This window comes from Mus caroli, unplaced genomic scaffold (assembly GCF_978045245.1).
Source record: "Mus caroli unplaced genomic scaffold, Mus_caroli_1 scaffold_1, whole genome shotgun sequence".
NCBI classification, from domain to species: Eukaryota; Metazoa; Chordata; class Mammalia; order Rodentia; family Muridae; genus Mus; species Mus caroli.
In genome coordinates this window covers 69,685,973-69,699,617 of record NW_028227256.1, presented here as the reverse complement: position 1 = coordinate 69,699,617, position 13,645 = coordinate 69,685,973, and the positions used below count along the sequence as shown (strand labels likewise).

Sequence of the window (13,645 nt, the reverse complement as noted above, 5' to 3'; positions counted from 1 at the left end):
AGGAGGAAGTGAGAATGATTCCCAGTGGGTGAATGGAAGACCTGAAAAACCTAGAGGTGTTCCTGCCATATTCCAGAGATGCTACAGGGTACCAGTCTTACCGCCTGGATCTAAGTGCAGTGATCTTGTATTTCATTTTGTTTTCTCTGTGCCTGCTTGTACATCTGCACCACAAGCCTGCCCGAGGCCAGGACTGGATCTCCTAGACCTGGAGTTATTTTACGGAAAGTCTGAAGCCACAATGTGGATGCTGGAAACAACCTCTGCAAGAGTAACCAGTGCTCTTAACTGCTGAGCCATCGCTCCTGGCCAACATGGTGCTTCTACATTAAATCAGTACCACTGCTCTTGGTTATGACAACTCGGATGCCACACTTCATCAAGATCAGTCAGAGTGCAGACTGTAACTACAGGTCTAAGGATTAACCTTACCAAGACCCTATAATGAGAATACAATGCAGAATACAATCATGGATTATTAAAGTTATGCTATTCTGAGTTTTAAGGTTTCTGTATAGGTATTATTATAAGATGGCATACATAATAAAATTAAGTATTTCGGGGGATTTTTTTCTTGGAAGAATAATCCATTTCCCCCCAAATATTAGACTCCAATAATTTCCCTTTGAATCCTCATTCTGTAATGAACTTGAGGAAACCAGGATGGCTTGATACAGGGACCTCTTTTTGTAGCTTTGTCATTCCCCGGGGTTATGAAATCTACCACTGGACACCCTTCTCCCCTGTGGCCTGAGAAAGGCAGAGAAGGCCCTGTCTCAGAAACAGAGGTGCTGCTTTTCTCACCCTGTACCCCTTCTGTGTCCCTGGAAAAGACAGTCACTGCAGTGTTGTACGTAAAAGCTTCTGTTTGGGTCCAAATCCAAACAGAACAGAGGATACCCATTTTGACAGACTTACATAACAGTATGCTATGTGTAAGAGTTGGGTGGCCATTTGGAATGCTTGGGATGGTTTTCAGGATGCACAATCTGGGGAGATTCATAGGTATAAAGCAGGGTTGTTATAAAACTAGGTGTGGGAGACAATGAAGTCCAGGGTAAGTGTGCTTTGTAGGCATAAGTGTGGCCATGTCAAGGATCACAGTGCCACACACACCAACGGCAAAGCCTTCCTTGGTGTACGCTGTCCCCTTGTCTCTGTACTAACGTTAAGAATACTGGCCTTTAGCTAAAACCAGTGTAGCAGAAACTATTAATCATTGCTGCTTCCTCCAGATGACTGCAGTCTGAGAATGCTCCCCTACAGAGACTTCCTACCGAGAGGAGCTAGCCACCCTCCTCCTACAGTTGCATACAAGTACACCTGCTTCCTCATTCAGTGGCGTGTAATAAATGCGTTGAGTTTGTGGGCTGCTAGTGCACACCCACCCAATCACGGCTTTTCAGTAGGAATGTCAGCTTGCCTTTTTTCTCAACGGGGTAGGTCAACTCCAAAGCTGGACAGGTCGGAGCAGCCAGATACGGTGGCGCCCACCTGTGATCTCACGAGGCAGAGGCAAAAAGATGAGGAGTTCAAGACCAGCCTGGGCTACACAATGCCCTGTCTCAAAGAGGAGGAAGGAGGAAACAATGACAAAGCAGGAGCTGTAGATTCCTCTGCAGAGAAGAAAACACACACTTAGAATTAGGCATTCTTATGGAAGTAAAGCATGAATTGGACGGACGTAGGGACAGGAAAGATGGAAGATCCAAAGATGTGTGTATTTCAGCACGTGAAAGGTGCAGGCCGGGGGAGCTAGAAGACAAGGCCATTCCCAGCGACATACAGAGCTGCAGGTCAGCCTGTGATTCTGCTTCAATCAGTCAATCAAATAAACCACCCCAAACCCCCTAATTCTCTAGATTTGATTTTACTCCACTATCTGTTCGTATGCTGAAATCTAATCACCTCTTGAGGCATTTGCTGAAAATATCTTGCTATATTATGAAAATAAAGGTTTTGCTTGTTGGTCGGTCGGTCGGTCTGTCTGCCTGTCTGTCTGGTATTGAGGACTGAACCCAGGCCAAGAATATATTCCCAAGACCCTGTATACACTGAAGGAAAAATCGAGGGCAATTATTTTATTTCAAAAGCATCTAGATTCAGTTCATAGGGTATTTGAGATCAGTGCTTTTTTAAAGAGGGTTAAGGGGCTAGGATTCGGGTAAAGAGTGGCATGTTCCCTATAGGATGTGACAGGGAGTAACAACTGGAGACCAGCTGAGTTGTCACAATCAAGAGGTCTACAGCGTGGTGGTAGAGGCAAAGAACACTGCTAAAAATCCCACCATGTACACCTCAGCCCCACAGCATGGGTTAGCAGGGCTGGATTTGAAAATACAGCAGAGAAGAGAAAGGAGCTAACAGCCCAGCACAGGGGAAGTCCTCACTCCCCCCCTCCCACCCCCCTGCACCCACCTACCCGCCCCCCCCCCCCGCGCCCCCTCCACTCAGCCCTACTCTGCAAATGCAAAGGACCACATAGCAGCTAGCAGTTTAATCGTCTTTTTTTTTTTTTTTTAATTGTCAGGTGTGCATTGTGGTGGTGCACACCTTTTTGTTTTTAAATTAGGTATTTTCTTGATTTACATTTCCAATGCTATCCCAAAAGTCCCCCATACCCTCCCCCCCTCAACTACCCTACTCACCCACTCCCACTTCTTGGCCCTGGTGTTCCCCTGTACTGAGGTATATAAAGTTTGCAAGACCAAGGGGCCTCTCTTCCCAATGATGGCCTAATTGGCCATCTTCTGATACATATGCAGCTAGAGACACGAGCTCCGGAGGGTACTGGTTAGTTCATATTGTTGTTCCACCTATAGGGTTGCAGATCCCTTTAGCTCCTTGTGTGCTTTCCCTAGCTCCTCCATTGGGGGCCCTGTGATCCATCCAATAGCTGACTGTGAGCATCCACTTCTGTGTTTGCCAGGCACTGGCATAGCCTCACAAGAGACAGCTATATCAGGGTCCTTTCAGCAAAATCTTGCTAGTGTATGCAATGGTGTCAGCGTTTGGAGGCTGATTATGGGATGGATCCCCGGGTGTGGCAGTCTCTAGATGGTCCATCCTTTCGTCTCAGCTCCAAATGAATAGTCATTTTAAAACTTCACTTTGAAATAAACCCAGGATATTGAAGATGTGCATGCTGTTTCTACAAGTCTGGCCATAGACACTCGTTTCAGACCCCACTATGAGGCGCCATGCGCCCACCCAGGCAACAACTCAACACCAAAGCGGTTGCTAACATGATGTCATCTCAGAACTCAAATACAGAATTATTCTACTGTGCAATTTCTTTTGTCAACAATCAGAGGGAGAGATTTAATTTTACTGACTCTGTAATATTGGACAATGGTACCAAGATGTATTAATATTTTTCTAAGGAGAGCATATTAAAGTTTTCCCCTAAACAGGTCACCACCCTGGGGCGATATTTCATTTAGGTGTGTTCAGAAGTGGATACTGACATATAGAAGTTTATAATGGAGTCAAGCTTAGGTTAAAGACTTACATTTTTGATCTGGAGCATATGACATAACCTTGACTTATTGTTATTTTTAAAAATTGGAGCTGAAACTACTTTTTAGACAGCTTTGTGGAGAGGTAGGAAACAGACAGTGAGCTTGGCCAGCATTCAGTGTGTTTGCTTTCCTTACTTAACATAAAAACAAAAGCTTGTTCTGAGCAGTAACTGCTGTCGTTTTATTGTTTGTTTGTTTACGGATTTAAGACAGGGTCTCTATGTCACCCTGGGTGTCCTGGGACTATGTGGGTCTGCCTGGCATTTGCCTCCTAAGTGCTGATAGTGAAGGCATGCACCACCACGCCCCACTAAATGCTGTGGTTTTCAACGCTCACATACTACACAGGCTGATTAACTGAGTGCCAGTTTGCTCAGTCCATGCCAAGCAGCAGTTCCCCCAAAGTCATCTGTGAGCGGCTTCTCCCCTGCCCACCAGGAAGCGTTATGTTGGTACTTCCCTACTTCCTAACCTTGGGGGTATAAATGGCATTTTGGGGGCTTATCTCTGAGGAGTGAGGTACAGAACCCAGGACAAAGACAAGGACAGAACTACATCAGAGTGTGTATTGAGAAAGACTTGAGCCTGCTCTCAGGCCCACTGCTTCCATGCTCTCAAGGCAGAACAGCCCGTGTGTGTGTGTGTGTGTGTGTGTGTGTGTGTGTGTGTGTGTGTGTTCAGGGGCAGGTGCAGACCTGAGAACATGAAGGAAACAAGTACCCCGCTGGCCTTCAGTTAACCGCAGGCCCTGGCCAGCGTAAAGGATCAGTTAGCTCACCGGGCAAGCCTCGGCTTTGCCTGAGGTTATTCTCTGACACCCACAGCCCTGGCTGCCCTTAGATAACGCCTCCCACTGTGACAGCTTTGCTACTACAAGAGATGCAGTTTCTCCTGAGCTGTTTAGTGACACACTGTCACAGGCTTCTTGTGCTGGCAGAAAGCCAAGAAGACGACTCAGGGTCTCTTCCCATCTGAGTCTGGGACTCTCAATAGGACTTCACGTGGACTGGATTCGTGGCAGGATACGAACAAGCACATAGCCCAAGGAGAGATGCCCAGTGTCAACACTGCCCATAGCTCATCAGCGTGGCTGCATCTGTTTGGCCTGCATACCCCTCCTGTCTGAGCAAGTGTTGTGTTAAGGCCCTAAGTCTCCTCTGGGCCACACTTACCTTTAGGATAGGCACAGCTGCTCGGCAGCGGGCAGTCTTAATGTTCTTGAGGAAGTGTGATTCATCCTGCAACAGACAACCACATGGGTGAATGCGCAGTCCTTGATCCACGGCAGCCCACCTGACTCGAGCCTGGCTTGGTATCTGCCAGGAGGATGCCTCCCTTGACCTATAGCTGTTCAAGGTGATGGACCAGTACCCTAGGGAAGGACCCAGACTTGGGGCAGATTCTTTATTATACACTGGATAAGATATTGTCTCTTTCTCTAGGGCAGTTTTCCACCTGGAAAGGGGGTTAGTGAATATGTGCCCTGATCTGCCCACTGGGTACATAGGTGGACAAACCCCTGAGAGGTGCCTTGCCACCCTGTGGGAGACACCTCACAACTGCGTGGCATTAGTCAGGCGTGCTGGAGACCTCCTACATGCTCTCAACTGGTGTCAAGTTCTGGGGTCTGGCACTGCCCTCAGCCTTTGCAGACACACTGGCATTAGACCAGACAATCATGCCACCACAGTCGTGCACACAAAGCACTGTGGGAACGGAAGGAGGAGAAACAGACTGATCCCTGTTCTCTGGGGGACACTGTGCTGGAAATATAGCATTTGATGACTTACAGTTGTACATTCTGTAAATAAACAAACATAAAATGTGCCTTATTTTCTAAAGACAAAGGAATGATGAACATATTCCTTCCCAGAAGGGAAAATCTTAGGTTGGCACATTGCTAATTGACTCTGAGCCACTAAATGACCTGTCTATGGTACCAGTTTCTCTACCTATAAAATAAGTATCATGCTATCAGATAAAATGGATATAAGCATATCAGCTTGCCGTGTCTGAAATAAGCTAACACAGGGGCAGCCCTCAAAGCCATCCTGCCACCTAAGGAGGATTCCCTGGACCTGGGGCCACGAGTGATCATACCTCTGTCCCTGCGCGAATCTATAAGCTTCCAACTTGCTCCATTTTAGCTATGATTAAAAGGGGGTGGGGGTGGGGCTTCAAAGACACAACAGACAGAGTGAGAGGTGACCTGTCCCTAGTTGTCAAGATAGCACCCCCCAGACGCCTGGGCTACTACATTCATGATCCTGATTCATGGTAAACCCTCATGAAAGTCATGAGAACGCCATTTATAGAGAGAAGTTGCAGAAAATGTGTCAGGCATGAAAGGGAATTGGCCCTTTTAAGCACAGGTAAAAAGGTTCTCCTGCCAGCATCAACCATGAGCAGAAGCCTCATCGGTGACAAGTGCTTCTCAGAGCTGCCACTTCATCCCTTGCTGCAGAGAAGCCAGAAGATGGCAGGCTGTTTGCTTCATCTGAGGACAAGGTAACACTAGCGGCAAGCAGCTTGCCCTCGACCTCAAGGCTGACTGAGTGATGAGCCAGAAACAGAAACACATCAATTTCAAGGCCACAAACTTTCAGCCGACATGAATATGCCCGCGCTGCCAGCTCCAGTGAATTAGAGGTGGTGCTGCCTGGGACCACAGGGGGGAGCAGTGGCTGCAGGTGGGACACCTGAGACAGGGGCATGGTCAGGAAAGGCAGCCACCACCGTCCCCACATCCCGGAGCCATCGTGACCATCCTGGGATGTTTCGTTTAATATTTCACCTCACTGGAATGCTGGCGTCCTTTCAAAACCACACTTGAATCCATGCCAAGCCCAACACGGCTCCCCCACAGACTCAGATTCCCAAAATAGCGTTGATAAAGTATGCGTTCTCGTTTGCACACACTAAGGAACACAGGGTGGTTCTCATGTCCGGAACACACTACACGTCCTCTGGGGTCTCCAATCACACCTTCTCCTTTTCTGTTCTGAGCTCCTGAGGTGTTTGTACTCGGAACCATGTCTACATACTCTACGCTGACAGCTGGCTGGCCACCAAGTCTCCCCAGATGTTCATCAAGTGTGCGAAGATGAAAAAGAAAGCCAGCGGCTGAAAGCAGCACCTTCGGCTCTGGAGGCAGGTGATGACATCTCTAAGAACAACTCAAGTAAAAACTGATTTCCTTTTAGCAGGGATAGGGGCGTGTCTTCACACCAGCTGGAAGAGAATCATTGACTGCTGAGCTGTATGGCTCCGGCCGCGCTGACAAGTCGGTACCAATGCAGACACACACTGTTCCTGACACAGCAGTAGTCTGGGACCTAGAATGGTCTGCTGTGCAACATGCTGGTCTCCATCCCTAGCCTCCCAATACAGGAGGGGCAGACTAGAAACCTTTGAACAGACTCGTCCCACCTGTTTAAACGCTCCTCAGGAAAGTCTGGTACATAGGCTTAAGGGCTGCTTCGGGAAGGGAATAAAAAAAATCATTCTCTATAAAAGAAAGGCAGCGATTTCTATTGCTCTCTCTCCCCCAAACCCAAAGAGGATCAAGGAGGACACAAATTCCCACATCTGTGGAGCCCTTCAGAGTGTCTAGACAAACAAAGCACTTCAGGGCTATGCCATTACTCACAATAATGACGACTTTGAAAGGGGTTTTTAGCTGCCTCTCCAACTTGCAAAGGAGGTCAAAGCTGACAATATTGACCAAGCCAGCTGTTAGGCGGCCCTTCCCGGTCACCACCACGTTGATGTTCTCTGGGCTAAGAGATGGAAGCCACCGAAGAAAGGCCTGCAGGGGAAAGGACAGTATAAAGCAGTGACTCCAGCCAAGCCATCAACACTGGGGCTGGGATTTGGGGCAAGTTTAACCTTCCCTGAAGACACAGTTCGTCTTCACAGCCTCCTGCGTCTACCACACTCTGATCGCCTCTGTCTGCCTTTAGCCCACCCTTTAATTTCCTGACAGGACTCTCCCATGAGCAGGCCTTCCCATGCCTGTGCCTTCCCCTCTGTGATCTCTAGATGGTCCTGTTGGGGAAGACTGTAGCTCTTCCAAGAAAACTGTGATTCCTGGGCACAATGAAAACATTTATGTCACTGTTTTCTTCAAAGCCCCCCGCTGTCCCCCACAGTGGATCACTCGATAAACCAGGTATCTAGGAGCCTTAGGAAGCCCACTGGGTGTCTCCACACGGAAGCTCCAGCACTTAGGGGTCCCCTTCCCTTTGCTTGCATGTGCCATGTCCTGACATCACTTCTCTGGTTATGAGCAGTGGCCTGACTCTTTGGGACTTTCTGAGGGAAATCTAGCCCCTACAGATACATGATGACACTGTCCACAGGTAGTGGCAGGATCCAGACCTTACCAGCAGCAGGCTGAGGTGCATCCTCTGCACCGTGACTCTGGGACCTTAGGAAGAGCTTAACCTGTGAAGAGACTGGCACCACACCAGCAGCACAAAGCCACAAGCTTTGGGAACGAGCTGGGCCTTCCTTCACTGGGTTTGCTTAGAGGGATTTAATTATTCAAGGTTCACATCGGGCCTTCATCTATTAGGCGGTCCAAACACACTATGCACACCACCCTAGGGTAGACAAGGCACTGATCTGAAGTCAGGCAGCTGCCTCCTTAGGAGGCAAAGCTCTTGACCCTGAGGTTTTGTTTGTTTATCTGAAAAGTGGGTCATTGGGTATCATGTCACAGGATTTGGAGAGACAATAGGAAATAAAGGCATTGCAGAAATCAGGTGCAGGGTGGATAGAAGGTCTTATTTACAAGAGCACAGAGGTACAGTATCTGCTGAGGGACTGGCAAGAGGTCCCTAAGCTAGCAACTGCTTGGCTTTCCTCCCTGTGGAGATAACATGATTCCCTGTCCTCAGGGACCAGCTTAGTTTTCTGCTGGTCTTTGACCCACATCTAAACCTTAAAAGACCCCAGGGCTTGCCCCGGCACTGTTATTTCGATGCTCTAACCCTAAGGAGGCCTTTCCCAATGATTCTGGTGCAGAGAACTAACCTGCTCCCAGGTGAAGCGCACAGAGGAAGGCACGACCACCAGCAGGGGCCATTCCTTTCGGTAAAAAGCTGCTATGCAGATGGCTTGGACGGTCTTCCCTAGGCCCATGTCATCAGCAAGTAGCAGGCGGCCTCTTTTTGATATGGCAAAGCTGTACACAGACAAGACAGGGTAAGGCAGGTATCACTGCATGGGGCGTCCTGTCCGTCTTAATTTACCTGCCACCCCATAGAGCTGAGGGGCCCCTCTATGCTGGGTATAACACTGACCAGAATGGGTTCTGCTCACAGCAAGACTTTTCCTAGCAAGGATAGGGCAGGAGCCATTTAGAGAATGGAGTACGAGGAGGAGGGAGCCAGATAGGGATGCTGCAGACTTAAGGGTTTGATCTCCACTGAGAAGTATGCCCAGGACAGACAGAAGAGTCTGGAGTTGGAAACAGCATCTGAAGACCACGATACAGGCTAAGGAGCAGGTGGAGCCAGCAGTGACTGGAAGTACTGGCAAAAAGGACAGGTGGGGAAAGGATGCGAACCTGGCTTTGTTTCAGCCAAGGCTGGCGGCCTCCACGCACCTGAAGCACTTAAGTGCACTGGGCCTTGCTAACAGTCTGTGGATAAAGGTGGAGCCTACTGCTGCGGAGCCTGCCAGGCCTGGGTTGGAATCTCAACTCTCTCACTCAGGAGCTGTGCCTCCTGCTGCACCCCCAAGCGAGACTGTGAGGCTGGAGTAAATGTTACCTGCCCCAGAGAATGGGAGAAGCAGGAGACAAAGCACTTACATCTCCTAAGCATTATGACCATCATCTCAGCAGAGAGAGGGGAGTAATGTGAGCAGAAGCAGCGCTGAATCACTGAGAGACTACGAAGACTCTAAGCACCAGACATCTGGTCCCCTGCTCCAAACTCCAGTCCTCTTTATCTAATTTGTGAAAAGCTGTTGCTGGCTCAGAAACCTAGTAATGAGCTGGTGAATAGTTCTTTCTCTTTCCTTCTTAGACAGCAAAAAACGAAGAGCGCAGTCTTTTCTAATTAGCTTAGGGGTCCTAGAAGGACTTCAGCTGCCCTTGGCCTTTCTGTAATTGTTTCCCAAGATGCACCAACTGAGCAGCCCTCTGGGGACCAGAGGCCAGTACGCCAAGGCCAGCAGCACGTGGGCCAGCGGGTATCCTCGTCCTCTCAGCAGCCACAAGCAGCAGCTCCCCTTTCTGCAGCACAGAAGCAGCCCTTAGTCTGTGCTGCCGAACTATGGGACACCAGCCACAAGCCCCTGAACAGAGCCCCTGGCTTGAGACAGGCTGAGGTGCAAGCTAAGAAGAAAGCAGAGAGTTTATTGGGAAGCCCTGGGTCTCCTGTTCCTGCACCGAGAAAGCTCTTTCCTTCAGCTGATGTGAACTGGGTTTCTGCACCAGTGCAATCTGAAGTCCTGGCTAACACACACTTGGACATCAATGGTAACAATGGGCTTTGGTGACAGCAACCTGGCTCTAATGCCTAGATGCTTCGGACACGCATGCAAGGTATTCAGAGATGCGTTCGAACTCCACCTGTTCTGAGGGAGGTCAAGTGAGAGAGAGCAAGCGGAGGACCAGGGATCTACCTAACTCCCTCCCTCTGAAAGGGCATGAGGCTAGACACAAGCTTGGCATCCACTCCGGAAAGGTCTGCTTCTGGCACATCTGCTTTCAGTTTGGGAGACGTTTTCTCCAGCTGAGATGCAAATGCCAGGGTCACTGTCTTGGGCAGAGGGTCCAGCTGAACTTGCTTCAGTTCACGTGACCTTGCAACTGGAAAGAAAAAACAGGGGTGTATGAGCAAGAACGCTCAAGTCCAAAAGACCTGGGAAAGGAGAAAGGGAAAGGAATTCAGTGAGAGGTATACTGCCACACGCCATCTTATTAAAAGGGTTAAATGCAGAACATTCTGCTAGCTGAGCACTGTGACAGACAACAGCCAGCATCCCCTCTTTCTAGTCCTCAATTCCTACAGATGTGAGGGGTACCCAGTCATAGAAAAGTGGTTTGGCAAACTACACAAGACTGGAAAGAGCTGTCCCATGCTTACAATTTTTTTTTCAACCTAAGTTTTTTCCTTTATAGCTCCATTCAAATCCAAAGACCCATATCAATTAAAATAGCAGACCATTAAAAATCAGCTCAGAAAGACCCTAAAAAAAAGCAAGTCTTGAAAACAATGATTCTGGTCTTAGTTTCATTCTGATGGTTGCACATGTTTGGGGGGCAGAAGAAACACTGTGCTCTTCAAAGAGAAGCCCCTAGGTGTTCCCAGGTTAGAGCGGTAGACAGTAGTGCTGTCAATAAACCTGATCAGAAAGCAGAATCCACACACAGGTCACAGACCAAGAAAAACACAGACTTCAAATCTTGTTTCATATGAAAGTAGCCATCTCCCCCTGAGAAGGGATGCCATCTCTAGTGAAGCAGGTAAAGTATCTGTCACTGGGAATGGGTGTGTGTGTGTGTGTGTGTGTGTGTGCGCGTGCGTGCGCACGCATGAAAGCAAAGAGAAGGCTCAGTGACTAGAAGAGCTTGCTGTGCCAATGTCGGAACCAGAGGTTGAATCCCCAGAAACCACATTTTTGCCAAATGCATAACACGAGTCTGTAATCCCAGGGCCTCTCCAGGGAGACAGGAGGCAAACACAGGAGAATCCCCAGGAGCTCCTGGACCAGCTTCACATATGCAGCAGGAAAGCACAAGGAGACCCGGTATCAAAGATAGAAAATGGGGACTCCTGAGGTTTCCCTCTGACCTCCACAGATATGCCATGGACCTGGATGCCTGCAAACACACACACACATACACACACACACACACACACACACACACACACACACACACACAAGTAAAAGAAAGGAAATACAATGTATCCATTACCCTGAAGGTGACTGCTCATGACCTAGTCTCAAAACAGGAGTCAGTGAGCAAAGGCCTATTTTAGTGTTTTATTTTTAATAAACATTTTTTTTTAAACACATGCATGCCATTGACTGTGGATTGTCCACTGCTATTCTTTGACAATGACAGAGTAGAGAAATATAATTTATTTTTTACTAGTAAAATTATGGTTCTCTTTAACATAGAGGCAGTCATGATCAGCTGCTTCTTAATACTTAAGGGTATTCCAAAAGTTCTGGACTACCTGGACTAGCAGGGTGCACACTGGTATGCCCGCAGATGGATAAGCCCTTTGCTGCTATCTTTTGCTGCCTGGTATTTCTAGTTTATTTAAATTCATTTTTTTGCCCTTCACTACATATGAGTGTCAGGTGCTAGCAAGATGGATCAGTAGGTAGAGGTGCTTGCTACCAAGCCTAGAAACCTGCATCCAATCCCTGGAACCCACACGGCAGAAAAGTCTGACTCACAACCAGTTTGTCCTCTGATCACATGTATATGTTTATGCCCTCTCCACCCACAGTATATATAATAAAATATATATATACATATATACACTCATGTATGTATGTAAGTACATACACACACACACACACACCAGTTGTTTCTGCAAAGTTTTCATGAACAAAATTAATAGGAAATAGATAAGGTTGATGGCTTCAATATAAAGTAGGCTGTTCCACAGTGATGTGGGAATCCACTTTCTATCTTAAATTAAATCTGAATGTGCTAATTTCTACAAGCGCTGGGAGACTGAGAACTCGGTGTACTTGGCAGAAGCCACTCTCCTCCCAGTTGTAGCAATCTTCAGAACCCGCACGCCCGGAGGGAGCAGCCCAGAGCAGCTGGAGTGCGGCCTCCATAAGCACCACTCTCTCCCAACCCAAAGCCACTGTCTCCTACAGCTCCGGTTCCAAAGGCTGGCGCTGCCCGTTCAGCTCACTGGGTGCCTCTGAGAATCCCACCCTTCCTCCTCAGCACTGCCTATTGTCCATTCCTTGGCGCTGGCAGATGACAGGCACGTGCTGTCTGGCTTCATGAGTCATACAGAAGTCATTTCTACAAAAAGCTCTCTGCCAGAATTCGCTAGCCGCAGAGCCGAGGGATGCTCGTGTTTTCAAACAGCAGCTGACAAGACAGGATCACAGAGATCCCTTCTGGACTGTGACAGCTAGGGAAAACAAAAGGCCTCATGCCAATTTTGCTGTGGGCAGAAGGCCTCCAGTCACGTGGGCAGAGAAATCCCTGAGAGGCACTTCCTAGAGGAGAGGACTCTCATCAGGTCTTTGATGACATGTTCAGGCCTCACTGCCATTTCTTAAGTGGCTTTCAATGCATGTGCTCAGCTAGTTTGAGGTCAATAACCTGACTTCACACGTGAGGAAGGGGACCTCCAGGTCAGAAAAAAGGAGCAGATTCCCCAGGTCTGCAGCACTAACGGAGGCTGAGCCACGGTGGGAACCAGGCTCTCTTCAGCAGGGCCCTCTCCGGCCGGCCTCTCAGTGCTCAGAGCTGGCTTCAGAATTTCTTAATGGATCAGGTTCCAGATACAGCAGGGATTTAAATCTTACTCTGTCACCACTGACTTCACCACGGCCTCCAAATGTCCCCAGGAAGGGAAGCAAAGGTTTCCTTACTGAGACAATGTAACCAGGAAAAGTCTATAAAAGTTCTAAATCTAGAATCTGTAGCAAGGCCTTGCTCAAGGAACAAAAAGCTTTTCCTTTGTATTTAACTCTGCCAGTGAGGCAGGTAGGATTGAAATAGGGTCTTAGGTAGCCCGAACTGGCCTCAAACTTGCTAGGTAGCCAAGGATGACCTTGAACTTCTAGTCCTCCTGCCTCTACCTCCTGAGTATTGGGATAACAGGCACCCCCTGAATCAAAAACAGGCCTTCTGCATGCCAGGCAAACAAATACCCTATCGTCTCCAGCCCAAAGATGCCCAAAGGATAAATGGGACACAAATTTATCAGATACACCCAGTATCTGATAAAGCACAGGAAGTCAGAAGACAGCAGGGAAAGCAACACAGCTCTGCCTCCAAGCCCTAGCCTGATGGACAGGTACCTGCTGGCTCCTCCTTCCCAAGGCTGGCCAGGTCACTGCTGTGACTGCCACCCACACTCAGCTCCTCCCACTATCTGGGCTGACCAGTCAGTCTGTAGGGC

At 48.5% G+C, this 13,645-nt stretch overlaps 1 protein-coding gene across 3 annotated transcripts in view; it reads right to left on the bottom strand.

Moving 5' to 3' along the window:
* The window catches only part of Smarcal1 (SNF2 related chromatin remodeling annealing helicase 1), a 54,848-nt gene that overhangs the window by 28,642 nt on the left and 12,561 nt on the right, over positions 1-13,645 (bottom strand). For all 3 annotated transcript variants that reach the window (XM_085838261.1, XM_021170518.3, XM_021170525.3), the window contains exons 6-9: positions 10,158-10,344; positions 8,559-8,709; positions 7,171-7,329; positions 4,694-4,759 (exon numbers count right to left, since the gene is read on the bottom strand). In XM_085838261.1, the coding sequence (XP_085694387.1) occupies positions 4,694-4,759; positions 7,171-7,329; positions 8,559-8,709; positions 10,158-10,344 (563 nt within the window). The remainder of the gene's footprint in view (positions 1-4,693; positions 4,760-7,170; positions 7,330-8,558; positions 8,710-10,157; positions 10,345-13,645) is intronic.